The sequence below is a fragment of the Oratosquilla oratoria genome, chromosome 37, assembly GCF_046742065.1.
Source record: "Oratosquilla oratoria isolate Oo_2021 chromosome 37, ASM4674206v1, whole genome shotgun sequence".
NCBI classification, from domain to species: Eukaryota; Metazoa; Arthropoda; class Malacostraca; order Stomatopoda; family Squillidae; genus Oratosquilla; species Oratosquilla oratoria.
In genome coordinates, this window is record NC_134813.1 from 35,981,121 (window position 1) to 35,998,901 (window position 17,781).

Consider the following 17,781-nt stretch of genomic DNA (forward strand, 5'->3'; position numbering starts at 1 on the left):
GAATGAATGAATGACATTTTGACGCAGCCCGGAGGGATTTCTCCCTGTCTTCTCTTTTTCTGCATGAGGGGATGGAGAGGGGGGTCACCAATTAAATGAGGCGGCCTTACTGTGGATGTGCTGTGTCTTGCTGTATTGCTTCTGACCCAGGGTTGTGGACAAGATGTAAGGATGACCCATCATCCAGGAGGAGCCAAGAAAAGAGGGAGAGGGGTGAATGGGAGTGGAGTATGTGGGGATGGAATGGGTGGGAGTGGATTTATGCCTTTGACTTTGGCTACCTCCCCTGTAAGGGGAAAAGCCCTTGGTATATGTATACATATATAGAAGAGAATAGTCCTTCCATATTTTTGGATATGATGGATATTCAAGGCATAAGAAGGTTGGAGAGAACTCCAATCATAACCCTGGTGGTGGTATAGAGGAGACTAGAAGGGAAGAAATTGGGAGGTTGTGATAAGGAAGGTGATGTGTTAGCATGAAGTGAACCAATATTGACAGGGAGGGGTGATTTTGAGTTTAGGAGTGATGAGGGGGCAAAGGAGTGGCTCTACTGGTAAGTGATAATAAAGGAAAGCATGTGGAGAGGAGGGGTCTTCATGGTTAGTGTGGATGAAAGTGAAACTGGGATAGGTGATGTACGTTTTTGTGAGTGCATATGGACCTGGTAGTGAGATAAGGGAATCTTTTTGGGTAGATTTAAATGAATGTTTTGGGAGGAATGTCAATGTAGTGGTATTGGGACATCTCATTGCTACAGTGGGGTATGACCGAATTTATGTTAGTAGGGAATTTTGAGGTGCTGTTTTGGCAACAGTATTTTTTCTTAGGTTGTGAGTTTTTATAATTCTCCACATTTATCTTCTGACACGTGTTTTTCATAGTTTTCTTTTTTGCTCTCCTTAACCTCCTTCAACATCTGTTCATAATTCTTTAAAGTACTTGTCAGTATGGACATGTTCTTGTATTTCTCATACTTTTGTGCATATTATATTAAACTGTTAATGTGTTCCTTCCATATAATTTTTTTCTACTACAGCTGCATTGCATGACGTAGAACCGAGGGAAAAAAAATATACATACAGTATATTTTAAAATCATAATAATTTATTCTAGCTAGAGTGCAATAAAAAGCTATACAGTTTTTGTTGCTTACACAAGCAAAATCCATGAAAACACCTCTACAGGCATTACATTATACAATATTAAGCTTAAACCTTTAAATTATAATAATTTAAACGTGTTTGATGTCTGACAAGAAAGAAAAGTATTTTTAATGCATGATAAATATGTAAACTCTCATCCCAACCTATTTGTACAAGAGCAACTTGAGTTGTTTATTAATAAATTAAGTAACTATAATTTTGATGCTCATCACATATAACCAATTAATTTGGTTAACACTAATACTGACCACAACGAAGATTAACATTGATATACTGCCGAGTTACAAAAGGGATTTGGTCCATACAGTACACTGACTTTGGTTGTCAATGCTACTCTGCATTAGAATTAAAGTTAAAACATAAAAAAATATTAAGCCAATATCTAGATGCAATTTCAATTGCAGGAACAAAAGTTATGGCATTGGTTTACATAAAATTTCTCTGAGCATATCAGTATTGGAATGCATGGCAACACATTACTCATTAACAAGGTTGCACCAATTTTTTTTTAATATAATTTCAATAAATGCAACTGTATTACACTCAACAAGGTGCGACAGAAGGAACTTTGGTTCCAGTGAGGTTTCACATGATCATTAGCATGTGCTGAGCATCAATAGAGTTGACTAGTTAATCACTATATCATCTGTTTGTTGACATTATAAATGTGTTGGAAATGTGCATATAAAATTGGCAGAGGGCTACATACAGAAAATCTACCATTAACATATTTTTTCATGTATCTGGTAATATTTCAAAGATATTTTACCATTGTCAAGATATCTTACAATTTAATATGTTCAAGATAGCCTTAACACTGGTTTGTATTAATAACATGGTTGATGAATCAGTTACCCCAGGTTCTTACAAGACCCATGACTGCAGGTAACAAACAATGGCCACTGATCTGGTCTATAAGTCACTCAAGAAAAAAAGGAGATATATATATATATATATATATATATATATATATATATATATATATATATATATATATATATATATATATATATATATATATATATAAAATTCTGTTGTTTGGGGAAGGCTGGAGTAAGGCAACTTATGATGAAGTGTTTGGTGACTTCTCTGTGGTGATTGTACCTGGGGCATTTTGCTCCTGTGCCCAGGCCTGTCATGTATTGGTATTGTTTTAATGCTTGATGGTGGCCTGTATGTAATTCTTGGTTGTCGTGGAAGGAATTTCTCTGTGGAAATGATGTCTAGGGAAGCTTGGTGTTTGGTCTTGGAGCTCTTTTTTTGTGATCCAAGGAGTGAAATGGATGGGAGTGGGTACTTGCCATTTGACTTGACTACCTCCCTTTAATTGGGAAAAAACCCTCTGTATATAGATAGAATATAGGTGTTTTTGTAAGGATGTGTAGTTTGATACATATGGTAGATTGTTGTAGATGTTTGATAAGTATGCTGCCGATGTTGATTTTATTTTATTTATTCATTATTATTTATTTATTTATTTATTTTTGCTTGCATAAAACTGTGTGCTTACAATTTTCATGGGAAGGATTTTGGTTTGTGTGAATTGATGTTATAATGGGATAGTTCTGGTGCATCCTGTTATTATCCTTCACCTCAAACCACTTACTCCATTCCCAATGTAATTGAAAAGTTTTTAGGGGAGGCCACCATTCTATTTTCTCAGCTACTGTTATGTCTTACATATGGTTTCATGTTAAATGCTTATGTTTAAATGTTTTTAGCACTTGTGTTTTTAGTTGCCGTGTTTGGCTAATATCAATACGTCACCTGCATAGGTGACCACTTTGGTGTTATGCTCTGGATTTGGTACGAGATCATCTGTGGATTGGTTAAATAGGGCAGAATAGAGTATTATTCTATGTACATAGCCCTTCTTAAAATCAAACATAATATATACATATACCAAAAGTCCCTTTACACCTTATTGGGAGGGTGGTCCGGCCAAGGCATCCATTCTACAACCATTTGTTCTTCCTTTTATCTTAGCTCCTTGTGGGTAAAGGGTCATCCTTGTACCCTGCCTACTACATGGGCCAGGAGCAATGAAGCAAGACACAGCACCTCCACAGCTGGTTTACTCTCACTGCTTTATTACATGGAAACTCTCATCCCTCATCCACTCAAGAAATTATGGAGCAAACAAGAAGAAATCCCTTTAGGCTGAATCAGTTCTCTGCTCACAACACCTAACTCTTGCCCTCTCCCCACTTGTATCAGAATCCCCCTTCACTCCATCCTATTCTTGGTCTTCACTTCAAATAAATGCCATCAACTTCTGTCTTCTATACTCTTTATCCTAGTCTTTCTTTACTCAGTCTTTTCATATCCCCAAATCATCCCAGTAGTCTTTGATCAACTATATCTGCCAACTTCTTCCACACCTGCTCTCCACCTCACCTTCTCATTTCTCACTCTATCCATCCTTGTAACCCCCACCATACTTCGTAACTACTTCATCTAAAACACATTCAAGTCCTCCTTTCTGCCTCCCTTAAATTAGAATTTAAGTCTCCACCCCCATACAGTGTTGTTGGTACAATTAACCCTTTGTACAGTCTTCTGTTAGTTTTCATCCCCCAAATACTTGGTTCTCAACCAGAAAACCTGGCGTCTTATGGACCAATTTCTCTACAATCTAACCTATCTAAACTGATGGAAAGGGTGGTCTCAGAAAGGACCAAAACCAAACTAACATCCCCTAACTACATGGATTCAAAGATGCCCTTCCATAGCATACTTCTTACAAACATCACTCAACATATATTACAGGGATTTGACAAGAAAGCATACATATACCAACAGTTTCTTCGCCCTTACAAGGGAGATAGTCAAAAAATAATGGCATAAAATCCACTCCCATTACCCCCTATCTTGGCTCCTCTTGGATGATGATCATCCCTGCATCTCGCCCATTACCCTGGGTCAGAAGCAATATAGCAAGACACAGCACATCCACAGCAAGGCTGCTTCATTTAATCGGCGACCCCACTCCCTGTCCTCTCATCCATCCATCTCATCCTTAGTCACCACCTCTGCCTTCCACACCTCTTTTACTAATCTTTCTTCACTCGTTCTTTCCATGTGTCCAAACCATCCCAATATTCTTTCATCAACCAAATCTCCCAACTCCCTTTCCACCCCTGCTCTCCTCCTCACCTCATTTCTCTATCCAGCCTAGTAACCCCTACCATACTTCTCAGGCATTTAATCTCAAACACATTCAAATTCTTCTCATTTTCCAAGTTTCTGCCCCATGCAGTGCTGTTGGCACGATCACTCCTTCATACAATCTCCTCTTAGCATCCATTCCCAAACTTCTATTCCTCATTTCACTTTTTAATCCCCCAAGGCATTTACGTGCTTCTCTCAATCTACATTCTACCTCCACTCCTCCCTTTCCCTTGATACTCACTTCGTATTTGCTGCCATATTCTCCCCTTGTACATCTCATCACTCTACTTTTACCCACATTTATCCTCAACTTCCTTAATCCTTCCTCTGATCTTTCTACAAGCATAGTGTCATCAGCAAACAACAACCGGCTTATCTCCCATTTTACTTAATTTTCTTTTACTATCTCCAATCCCCAACCCATTACCTATGTGTTTATCTCTCACACCATCCCATTCATGTATAAATTGAACATCCAAGGCAACATCATCCCTATATAAGTCCCACCTTTACCTCAAACCACTCCCTCCCTCCATTTCTAATTCTACACAAGCTCTACTACTCTTGTAAAAATTCTTGACTGGTCTTAACAGCTTTCCTCCTATCCCATATATCTGCAATGCCTTCTTGTCCACCCTGTCATAAGCTTTTTCCAAATGCATAAAGGCCCAATAAATACCCTTACCTTTTCCTAAACTTTCTCACATAACTACCTTACCACAAAAATCTGATCCATGCAACCCCTACCTGTCCTAAATCCACACTGTTCCTCACCTATTACTCCCTCTGTTCATCTCATAATCCTCTCAATCAAAATCCTTACATAAGCTTTCCCAACTACACTCAACAAACTGACCCCTCTGAAACTACTACACTCACACTTGTCCCCTTTTCCTTGTAAAGTGGAACTATACAGGCACTCCTCCAGTCCTCTGGCACTCTACCATATTTTAGACAAACATTAAACTTCACCAGCCAGTCCACCATCACTGTACCTCCCTTTTTTTAGACACTCTGCATAACACCCATCAAACTCAGGTGCCTTATCTGCTCTCATAATTTTAATAACTGCTTTCACCTCATCTTTCCTTATTTCTCCTCCATTTTCCTCATTCATCACTCACTTTCTTGGCACTTTCCACAGACATACATTCACCACAATGACTGGAAATGGCAAACCTTTCATGTGGAAGAGTGTGCAGTATTCACCACAATGACTGGAAATGGCAAACCTTTCATGTGGAAGAGTGTGCAGTGTCCTTTTTTAAAGGAGCAATACCAGTGATGCTCATAACTAAAGACCCTTTCCCCCTTATACAGGGGGTGGCCAGGTCACAGTACACACCCACTTTAACAACACCCATTTAATGCTCCTTCTATCTTAGCATTTCATGGATGGTGGGCCATCCCTGTCCCTCATAGGGCCACATTGCTTGGGATGAGGACATGCAACAAGGCACAGTACTTTTAAGTTAGGGCCTAACAGCTGGAGCTGGTTTGGCTCCACCACTTTATCATATGGCAATCTTCTCCCCACCTCCCTCACTCTATGGCCAATGTCTTCTTCTAAGTCTTCCACTTTCATACATCAATTCCCAGACATCCTCTACTGGTCCCATTTTCTTGAAATTCATCTGTATTTCAAACTTATGCTCTCCAGTCTTAGATAGCACTCTTTAACCCTTAGCAGAAAAGGATGCCAATGTAGGTGTCCTGAAGCACGAGTTATGAGGATGCCGACGTCAGCATCCTGATTGTATTTATTTTGTAGTTGTAGTCGAGTGATGATGTATTCCGTGAACAGGCTTGATAGCATTTCCTGTGGTTATCCACATTCAGGGTGAAAGAGAATGAGAGAATGGAAAATATTACAGCTGTGACTTTATATTTGACTTCTATTGAAGAGGTTAATAGTTTCAGTTTTCTCCTCCATGGACTGATGAGGGTTGTCTGCATGTAGTGGTCCTCTAAACTGGATGTCAGAGAATAGTCTTCCTGTTGTTTGTCTTCAAATCCTATTAACATCTTCATCTGTATTTGAGAGGGTGGTATTCAATAAATATACTAGGCCCACTTTTTTCAGTAAAGCTGACAACTCTCTAATGTTCCTCTCCTTTCTACAGAAAAAGTTCCACACTAATATAACACTGACAACAATTAAAAATTTCTTTCTGGAGATACCAACAGGAGGACCTGAACAGGATTATAGTCCCAGTGTCAGTGGATGTACTTTTCCAGCACATTGACATTATAAACAAACACGTGACATATTGATCAAGCAGAGCTGGTCAGACAGTCAGTTTTATTTGTTTTTCCTGACTATAACCTATGTTCCAAAACCCATAAATTCTTATTCAAAAGAAACTTGAAAAAAAAAAAGGTAAAAAGCTACGTTAGTAATCTCCAGTATACTATTTACAAGACAAAAACTAAAAAGACTTATTTGCTGACAGCATTAAGTATCGATGTACTGATAAACATTCCAGACAAAAAATAAATATATAAATTAATACATAAAATTACATGCATTCAAAATGTTTGAATGAGACACATTTCCTTCAAGTGATGCACTAATAGGTCTTTCAAGGAGTTTTCTTATAATACTGGCAGTGCAAAATTTGTATACAATCAAAAGTGGTCATTTAAATAATAAATATAAAAGCTAAGATTAGGTAAAATGAGAGGTACCTGCTTGTGATGGTCCTGCAAGATGAGCAACAAAGCTACCCATTTTCTGAACCCATCAATCCTTTCGTCTCCATCAGGAGATGCAACCCTAAGGAACTGATACTTGGTCTCCAGACTGGGCCCAAGATTTCTCTTTATCGACTTCATCTGTGTTTCTTACACTTTTTCACACAAGAGATAACAATCAGTGATTGCTCCCTTTCTATTACTTTCAAGTGATACAGAAACAGTCCTACACCAATACAATACAGACGAATCTTCAGTTTCTTCCTCAGGAGGTCTGTGGGTGGGCCATAGGACTGCTGCCAGCTACTGTGGGACTGCAGGTTTTCCATATAGTTAAACTTGGGGCAACAATTGTTGCTGTTATCATTATTAAGGCCTAGATGCCCATATATGTTGTAGATGATGGTACATAGAGATGATTCTTATTGCACAACATAAAAAAGGTACCTCAGAGTAAAACTTGCAGTTATAGCAATAATAGAACAGTGAGACCTATCATTAACAGACGTTAATTTGCTGTGTTTGCAGTGTTTTTGGTGCTGTTGTTTAGTGCGTGCAATCACTATGCCACCCAAAAACCACTCCAAAACACCGAAAACACAGCAAAAACACCGCAAACACAGCTAATTAACATCCGTTAATGAGAGGTCTCACTGTAGTATTAAAAATAATGACAATAATAATAACAATTGTTGCCATGAGTTTCATGGACTGAAAACTGCAGCCCCACAACAGTTGGTACTTGTTGGGTACCACAGTCCTTTCTGGGAAGAAATATTGGATTGTTGTCTGCATTGTATTAGAGTAAGTCTGGTACAAGGAGTGAATGTCAGCTCATTAGGGCTGCACCTTTATGTGGAGGTGAGGATGTTGATGAGTTTCAAGATGGTGGCTGATACAATCCTCTCTGACATCCATATTGTTGTTGTTGTCATTCCCTAGACTGTCTGTCTGAGCAGTCCACATCCATATTGTAGAACCTACCTTTGCAAGTACCCATCGTTAGTCCCAAACGTGCAGTAAAAACTTCAAACACAACTTGCATGAATAATCACTGTATTGCATCATATAACAATCATAGCTTATGTCTATGCAAATAAAAAATGTGTCTTATTCCTTAGTGCAACATGAGATGAAATTAAGAAAAGAATATTATCATGATACTGAAGTTCTTGTCTGCTTTCAAACAGTACCTAACTTCATATATACTTAACAGACTGCTGTTCTTCAGTCACTTTCACAATCTTCAATCTTTTTAATTTCAGGTAATATAAACTGTTTTAATTCTTCATAAGCTCTATCAACTTCATCATTGACTATGACAATACAAAAGTTGTCTGGTGTTTCCCCATATTCAATTTCTTCTTGTGCTGCTTTTAGTCTCCTTGCCATGCTCTCTTCAGTTTCTGTACCTCGACCCTGTAGTCTTTTCTCCAAGTCCTGCAACAAATGTGACTGTAATATCTGCATCTTGGTCGGTAACTACATTACTTTCAATTACTAAATTATACTACTTTGACATAAAAATCAAAATAAATTCAGTCTGAAATTCTGCAGTTATGAAATAAAAGAAGACAGGTGATTGTGCTAACAACACTGTATGGGACAGAGACATGGAATTTAAGACAGGCAGAGAAGAAAAATTTAAATGTTTCAGATGAAATGTCTGATAAGTATGGTAGGTTACAAGGTTGGATAGAGTGAGAAATGATGAGGTGAGGAGGAGTGCAGAAGTGGAAAAGGAGATGGCAGACAGGGTTGATAAAGAGTATTGGGGTGGTTTAGACACATGGAAAGAATGAGTGAAGAAAGATTAGTAAAAGGTGTGGAAGGCAGAGGTGGATGGAGTGAACATAAAGGGACTGAGGATGTAATGGATGGATGGAGTGAAAGGGGCATTGAACAAGAGGGGGATGTCTGTTGACCAAGAAAGGGAGAAGGCAGGAGATAGGGGTGAGTGGAGAATGGCTGTGTATGGATGATACTGTGATGCAAGGAAGGGAGTGATTATGTGTGAATGTTATTTTGATGCAACCTAAAGGGATTTCTCCCCATCTATTTTTCTACATAAGCCTTGCTGTGGATGTGCTGTGTCTTGCTGCATTGCTTCTGACCCAGGGCAGTGAGCTGGATACAGGGATGACCCATCACTCATGAAGAGCTCAGATGAGAGGGAGGAAAGGGTGGTGGATGGGAATGGAATGGGTGGGAGTGGGTATATGCCTTTTGACTTCAGCTACCTCCCTGGTAAGAGGGAAACAGCCCTTGGTATATAGATACAGATAGACCTGCTAATGTAGACAACTATCCTAAGTGATGATAAAAAGTAGATTGTCAATTTAAATGCTGATCTGTGAGATGGAATTAAAATGACTGTTCTAATTTGGTCCTTTAAAGTTACTACAGATCAATATGCTATGATCTTGTATTTTAAAAAAGCATTTCCATGGGCAAAAGTCTAGCAAATATGTGTGCATGTTATATACATGGATGAAGGGATAATGACAAAACTCATAGAAACCCTAGAAAATCTGCAGATGGTTCAAGTTTTGATTTAGTCCTCCAATTCTACTCTACTCTTGTTATGAAAAGAACTTACCTCAATTGTGGGAGGTTTTATGAAAACATAAAATGGATTGAGATCTGTGTTTTTGACCTGCTTGACGCCTTGCGTGTCAATATCCAAGATGCATATACGACCACTTTCTAGTACTGCTTCCACTGCTTCCTTGCTTGTCCCATAACAATTACCTGAAGTTGGGCCACCAAAAGGTTAAATCATTACTATGCTATGTCTTTTGAAAACAAAACAACATTTTGTACACGACACTTTGTATACTTGATTTTGCTTTTGCACTGTAATATGAGAATCCAAGATTGATTCTGAACAACTTGTATTGGCTCTGCAAACACACAGGACAATAGTATTGTTTTAGGCACGTTTCTTGATTTGGGTAGTATGAAAGACAAAAAGGAATCATGTGATACATATACAATTGTCACCGAGTATATGCAAAACATGCTCATAAAGGGCATAAAAGCAAGTATATCTTTTATTTCACATTTTATGCAAACATCTATAGCAATCTACTACCAGCCCATGTAACTTATCTATACAAAAAGATATCCACGATCACAAAACAACCCAAGACCAACTCCCAAACTTTGCACACCACCTGACTCTCCCAGACATCAGCCCAACTGAGAAATCCCTCTCATGACAAGCAAAAGCAACATTGGCATGACCCTGTTCTGGCCAATACCTAGCATTGAAACAGTATTAATATAGAATAGTAATGGTCACAGTCTCATATTGACCCAAATGCAATCACCATAAAGAAGACATAGAAAACCTCATCCTACACTGTTCCAATCTAACCCAATCCAGACAACATTGACTCCTTGCATCCTTGTGGACCAATCTGGTGGCTGCTGCTTAGTTATCTGGGAACCATGGGTCTTCTGCAAGAGAGACATGGATTGTCTGATCTGGCCTAAACTAGAGAGTGCTGTTAAGTGTGAAGGAATGTTCTGCTTTCCTGTTAATTCAGAAGTGAGGCAGGGGTGTGGCCTTACTCATACACTTTTCAACACATCCTGTGCCTTTCTGGACCTACAAAAGGCATTTGATAAGGTACCACACAAGAAACTAATAAGGAAGATAGAGACAATAGGTGGCATCAGAGGAAAATAATTGGAATGGATGAAAGACTTCCTGACTGGGAGGAAAATGAGAGTAGTAATTAGAGATAAATTCTCAAATTAGGAAGAAATTATAAATGGTGTCCCGCAGGGATCAGTACTGGCCCTGATCATGTTTGCTATATACATAAATGACATGGATGAAGGAGTAGAGTGTTATATGAATTTCTTTGCAGATGATGCAAAAATACTAAAGAAAGTAAAAACAGAGGAGGATTGCAACTCATTACAAGACTTGGACAAGATCTGGAAATGGACTCAGAAGTGGGAAGTGAAATTCAATATCAAGAAATGTAGTACCTGTATAATGGAATTTGGAAAAAGTAAAAACAGAATATCGAGAGATTAGATTATAAAATTGGTGAAGAGGTCAAAAAAGTAAACTTGGAAAAAGACCTTGGAGTGATGATCAACAAAGACATGACACCAGATAAGCATGTTGATAAAATAGTCGGAGAAACCTACAATTTATTGAGGTCAATAAAAGTGGCATTTGCCTATTTGGACGAGGAAATGATAAAAAAAAATTCTAACTACACTAATAAGACCAAAACTCGAGTATGCAGCAACACTATGGACACCCAGTACCAAAAAGAATATAAAAAAATTAGAAAGAATACAAAGAGCAACAACAAAACTGGCACCAACTCTTTCCAAAATGATATATGAACAAAGACTGTCCAAATTAGAATTACCAACTCTGGAACAAAGAAGGGAAAGAGGAGACCTACTAACTATCTATAGAATTATGAAGGGAATGGAAATCTTAGATAAGAATGATTTATTGAAATGGGACAATGGAAAAACAAGAGGACACAAAAAGAAACTCAAAAAAGATAATTACAGAAGAGATCTGAAAAAAAAAAGCTTCCCACACAGAGTGATAGATACTTGGAATAAAGTAAACAAAGAAACAGTGTATGCAAACACTATTCAAGATTTTAAGAAAAACTTGATGCTGAGAGATACAAAGATGGGTCACCATGAGGATAGCTCCCTTCCCGTGTGATACAACTAGGTAAATACATGTACAGACTGCATTGGGCTTTTTTTTTTATCAATGTTGATAAGTTCATACACTTGTGTGGGAGCATTACTGCAATAAGAAAGATAAAGCTCAAGGTGTGTTTTTATTTTCATCAACATTATATTCTCATCAACCAGAGCAACCCATATAATAGCAGGCTGTAGTTAGATATGCTTACAGCTACCTAGCCAAAGTGTGCCCCATTGCTGTAGTCTAGCCAGTACTAGGTGTAAACCTCACTACTAATCTCACCACTGCTCAATGTCCTAATTTCAGAGCCACTGTATTAATTCTTAACTTCCTGAGTTTTGTCATCTTGGATGAAGAAAATAATGTTCTTGGCATCCACCCAGAGATCCCACCCTTCACCATTGATTAACTCTGAGCCTGACTTGATGTGTTCCTGCCTTTTCTGAACCACTTTGACCACCTGCATAGCAGGCTTGGTGGATCTGATATTATGTGGAATGAGGTTACATTACTCATAAATAATAAAAACTTGGATCATTATTCTTCCAGTTTCTAAGCTACTGCCATAGACATCCTTTGGAATTAATTGAGGGACAAATGGAACAATTTTCCATAATTAAATTGGTTATTTCTGTCCCAAATTCTTGATATAGCCTTAATGAGCAAAATGGGTGGGGGTGGGTGCATACCTTTGCTGGCTACCTCCCATATAAGGGGGAAGAAGCCTTTTGCATATACACAAATTCTCATATGGTATTCCTCCTGACATATTTGTTAGTATTTGTCATTTCCATAAAATTGGCTTCATGGCTACAGGTAAACCTGACAAGTACTAGAATTTATTTTGTTAAAACTTAGCCAAAATCCCAAGTATAAATGTTATGACAAAAAGTATATTCTAAACACCTGTATGGTACATGCACTAACATAAACTTGGGTCTTCCATCAATTTATTTTCATAACCTACCCAAAGCAAATTTGTTATTAAGAAGTCTATTTCCTTAACTCCCACCATATCTGCAAGTACAGTAGCATTTTCTTCATAGGTAAACTAAAGAAAAAAATTATACAGAAAAAATTACCTGAATAAACAGCATGTTCAATAAATTCCCCATTCTCAATGGCTTCATCCATTTCTTCTCTATTCACAAAGAAATAATCTTTACCATGTTCTTCGCCTGGTCTTGGTTGACGTGTAGTGTGGGAGACAGAAAACCCAAAAGCATTCATGTGATCCTCCAGTAGTTTTTTTAATAGTGTGCCCTTTCCAACACCTGTGACGAAAAATTTAAGTTTGTATAATGGAAATAGCCTTACTAAGAATATAACTGATCTCATTTAAATGGAAAAAAAAAGGCCTGTGAAATTAGATTACACTGCCTCTGCCTAATACAAGCATAGAGAAAAGCTTTCAAGTAAACTTATTCAAATCATACCTGAGGGTCCACATATGACAAGAGGTCGTGGTGCCATGATTTTACCAACACTATTTGACAGGATCCTTGGGCAATTTATGAGCACCGGACGCAACACTCTTGCACCTGTAGTTCAAAATAGAGAGGGTCATACAGTATTTTGTATCAAACTTCAAATTCATATAACAAGTGGTATCCAATACAGGAAATAGGAAAATGTGTGAGTACTGATATACAAATTAATGCCTATCACACGACTGAGAATAGTCTTTGCCTTGTTGGGGAACCTTATGGAAACCCTAGGGTCTATGGGGTCTCTTTTGCCACACAGGCATGGACCACCTTCAGGATGATACACATTTTTTAGCATAAAGGCAATGTGTGTATTAGGAAAGAAGGTACTGCACTAGACTTGTTTATGTGTACTGTCTTTATATGACTATGTGTTGTCAAGTGAATCTGACAAAGTGCAAACATATGTACTGTTTATATATGAAGCCAAACTATCACTACGCATTTTTGTATTTGCCAGGGAATTGAACTCAGATCATTCATATATGAAGGCCTAGCACTAACCCTCAACTACTGGTAAAAATATGTTCAATAATATATATAATATATATATATATACATATATATATATAACGGACCTGTCCAGTATTTCCATCGGATATAACAGGTCTTCGGATATAATGACAGACCCCTGCCCCCACATCATCCATTATGTCAAGGGTTTACCATATATACATACATACATATATACATATATATTCATATATATGTATTTTTACATACACACACACGTCGGTCAAAGTGATAGCGAAGTTTGGAACTCCAGGAAAAATTCAAGTTTCATTGATCTCAACGAGGGATTACCTTTGTTGTATTGGTAGGGAAGGGGAAAGCTTGTGGTGTAGTGGGAGGGTGAAGAAAAAAGGAGAGAGGGATTACTGAGGAAAATGGAAGGAAATGAGGGAGGGGACGAATGGGTACCAGATGTTAGAGAAGGGGTATAAACAAAAGGAGTGCAGAACACACAGATGAGGGAGAACAAGGAAGCAGAGGAGTCAAAAGCAGAAATATAGATAATAGCAGCTCAATGGAAAGAGAAGATAACGGCTTTTATGGATTTAATGAGGGAGGAGGTGACAACCTCCCCCGACTAGTAAATTTAGAGGAGATACTATTTATATATATATATATATATATATATATATATTATATATATATATATATATAAATGAACGAAGCATGGGAAGTTAGGTTTAACCAATTAACACTAGTTACTCAAAGAGTTGATAAACTGGAAGAACTAAAGAAAGAGAATCAAAACCTAACTAAAGAAATAGAAGAATTAAAAAGACAGGTAAAAGAAGTAAAAGATGAGAATGAGGAATTAAAGAAGAATGATAAAGAGAATAAAGAGTCCATAGCAAAAGGAGCACAGGGTTGGAGAAAAGTTCAAGAGAACAACAAAATTGTATCTAGAGATATAGTGAAACAACAGATGAAAGAACAAACTAAGGATACAGTCATTAAAGTGATGAGAAAGAAGGAGAATATAGTAAGAGACTTAGGGGACAAAGAGAAATGTATAATTGTATTAGGGATGGAAGAGAAGCATAATCCAAATAGGACCACAAGAGTAAAAGAGAAGGAAAAGGTAAACAAGATATTAGAAATAGTTCAAGAGGATGGACAAGAAATGGAAAGATATTGAAGAAATATAAAGAATAGGGAAATACAATACAGATAAGACCAGACCAATTAAGATCAAATTCAGGTAACACCTGACAGCAGAGAATATCTTAGCAAAAACAGGGAAACTAGCAGACAGTGATCAATATAAACAAGTATGGATAAAAAGAGAAATAAAGAGGAGAGTATGAGAAAACAAGGAAAAAAACAAGAGAAGAACAGAGTCAGAGAGAAATTCTATTGGAGAGTAGTGGATACGAATGTGAGGAAATGGTTCCTAGAAGAGAAAAATGCAAAGGAAACAGAAATCACGATGGAAGTAGCAGAAAATTAAAAGTGTCTTACACAAACATAGATGGCTTAATAACAGGCTTGAACAAACTGAATGATTATCTGAAGGAAAAAGAACCGAACATAATGGGAATTGTAGTGACAAAATTGAAAGGTCCACGACCCCCAACAGTGTAGGACATGGTGCATATAATTATTGGATTAGAAACAGAGAGGTAAAACAAGGGGATGGAGTTATGTTCCTGACTAAGAAGGATATAAATGTGAGGAATGGCACATATGGAAAGAATAGAGTAGAGATGATTATGATGGAAGTAGAGGACAGGGATGAGAAGAGCAGGAAGTTTGTAGTAAATTATGTGCCTCCTAAAACTGCTTCATGGGAAGAGAGAGAACACAAAAATATGTTAGAAGACACAAGGATACCACTAAATAAGATAATGGAAGTTATAATGAGTGACTTTAATTGTAAAGAAATCTGCCGGAAAGAGACGACAGTGAAGGGTGGAGATGACCTATGGGGAAATGTACTGCTTCATATGTTCATAGAACATAAAATGACGCAATGGATACAAGAGAATACTAGGTATAGAAATGAGGAAGAACTATCGAAATTGGACCTAATAATCACATCAGAACCCGAAATAGTGGACAAGATTGAATATAAGACACCAATAAGTAAAAGTGACCATATATTGGTTGAACTGGAACTAAATGAGGAAAAATACAAGAAAAAAAAACAACAAACAATATAGAAAGGGAAGATTGATGTATGGAAAAAAACTGATATAATAAGAGAATTCTTTCAAAAAGCAGACTGGGAAAGGATGCACAAGGAGGAAACAACAGTAGAAGAGAAATGGAATATTTTGACAAAAATTTATAAAGGAGTGGAAAAGTATGTTCCAAGACAAAAACAAGATAAAGGATATGTAAAGTGTTGGTACAGAAAGTGATTTGGGAGTTAAAAGACAAAAGGGATAAAGCTTGGATAAAATGGTAAAAAGACAAAAGACCTGAGAAGTGGAAAATATATACTAATTATAGAAATGTATATGAACAAGTGTGCAGAGAAGAAAAGAGAAAATATGAAAAAAGATGTCATAGAAAAATGTAAAGATCAACCAAAACTATTTTACAGATTTGTGAACAAACTGAAAAACAAACAAGAATTACAGAAACTATGACAAGGAGTTGAATACACAGAGGAAATAGAAATGGCAAAAATTATGAACAAGCATTTTAAATCGGTGTTTACGAGGGAGAACATACAACTTAGAGATCGAGTGGGAGGAGAAAGTCCCCCCTATGAAAGAGATAGAGGTAACAAGGAATGAAATAATGAATCACTTGAGTAACCTCGATGTCAGAAAATCGCATGGACCAGAAGAAATGGTAAACTGGATTTTTAGAGAATGCAGGAATGAACTAACAGACAAAATACATAGTATAATAAGCAGTTCATTGAAAGAAGGAAAAGTTCCAGAAGATTGGAAACGAGCAAATATAGTACCAATATATAAAGGGGGAAACAAGGAAGACCCTACTAACTATAGACCAGTCTCTCTTACAAGTATGATAGCTAAACTTTGTGAATTATGAAAATTAGATGGGTAAGGCATTTGGAAAAAAAATAACGTACTAAATCCAAGGGAATTTGGATTTAGACAAGGACGATCATGCGTCATGGGATTTGAACCCACGCCTCCTCTGAGACTGGAGGCTAAATCAAATGCCTTTAAGGAGGCGTGGGTTCGAATCCTACCGCTGCCACCAATTTATCCAAGGAATGGGAGACCTGGTTTTCTGTTGGAGAGAATTCTGGAGAATGGAGGGGGGGGGCATTTGGTATTCCGTTTCTTAGATTTAGACATGCGAGAAGAACGCATTCGCTTCGTACGGGTGGAAACTTTGAGCAAGGCAGGTTCACTGGAAGAAGGGAGTGAATTCTGAAGAGAATGTTCAGACGATGGCTGTATGTGCTTCCCTTAACAAAATGTTGAACAAACAACACACTAGGTATCACATTACGCGAATTCTCCAGGAAATTCTTTGGCACGGACCAAGCTATCAGATACAAAACCAGTCAGTACCCATAGCACCCACACACACGATAGTCCAAGTCACATTGTCCCCCTCTCATAACACTGGATCAAGACATGCATCATGCACGCGAAATCGCTCACGACAACGCTCTCCTTCAAGAACACGAATGTTTTGTACATACTGCCACAAACCAGGACACCTCATTAATACGTGTTATCACAGATACCCGCCACACCCGAACCGATAATGCGAGCATCTGTTACATGTTTTCACACGAGTGATCATTGCCATGAGGTGCTAGCACGGAGGCAACACAGACCAGAATCCCAAAATCACTCTCCTGCTAGACATTCACGTAACATATATCCTGCTAGACATTCACGTAATACATCTTCTGCTAGACATTCACGTAACACATCTGCTAGACATTCACGTAACATGTCTCCTGCAAGACATTCACGTAACACATCTCCCTTGTGACTACACAATACAAAGACTCAGTGCACACCCAATATTCCATCTTCAACTCTACCGGTACATACCCTGGATATCCCAGACATGTCTTCCGATTCCTCAACCTTCAATGCTAAGTCTAGTAACA

The 17,781-nt window shown here is 37.8% G+C and overlaps 1 protein-coding gene across 7 annotated transcripts in view; it reads right to left on the reverse strand.

Moving 5' to 3' along the window:
* Positions 1–1,085: 1,085 nt before the first annotated feature.
* The window catches only part of LOC143019652 (guanylate kinase-like), a 53,673-nt gene continuing 36,977 nt past the window's right edge, over positions 1,086–17,781 (reverse strand). For 6 of the 7 annotated variants that reach the window (XM_076175543.1, XM_076175540.1, XM_076175544.1 and 3 more), the window contains 4 exons: positions 13,167–13,271; positions 12,813–13,004; positions 9,631–9,782; positions 1,086–8,471 (listed from right to left, as the gene is read on the reverse strand). In XM_076175543.1, the coding sequence (XP_076031658.1) occupies positions 8,259–8,471; positions 9,631–9,782; positions 12,813–13,004; positions 13,167–13,203 (594 nt within the window). In that variant the 5' untranslated portion in view covers positions 13,204–13,271 and the 3' untranslated portion in view covers positions 1,086–8,258. The remainder of the gene's footprint in view (positions 8,472–9,630; positions 9,783–12,812; positions 13,005–13,166; positions 13,272–17,781) is intronic. The other variant, XR_012965842.1, reaches the window with a different exon arrangement.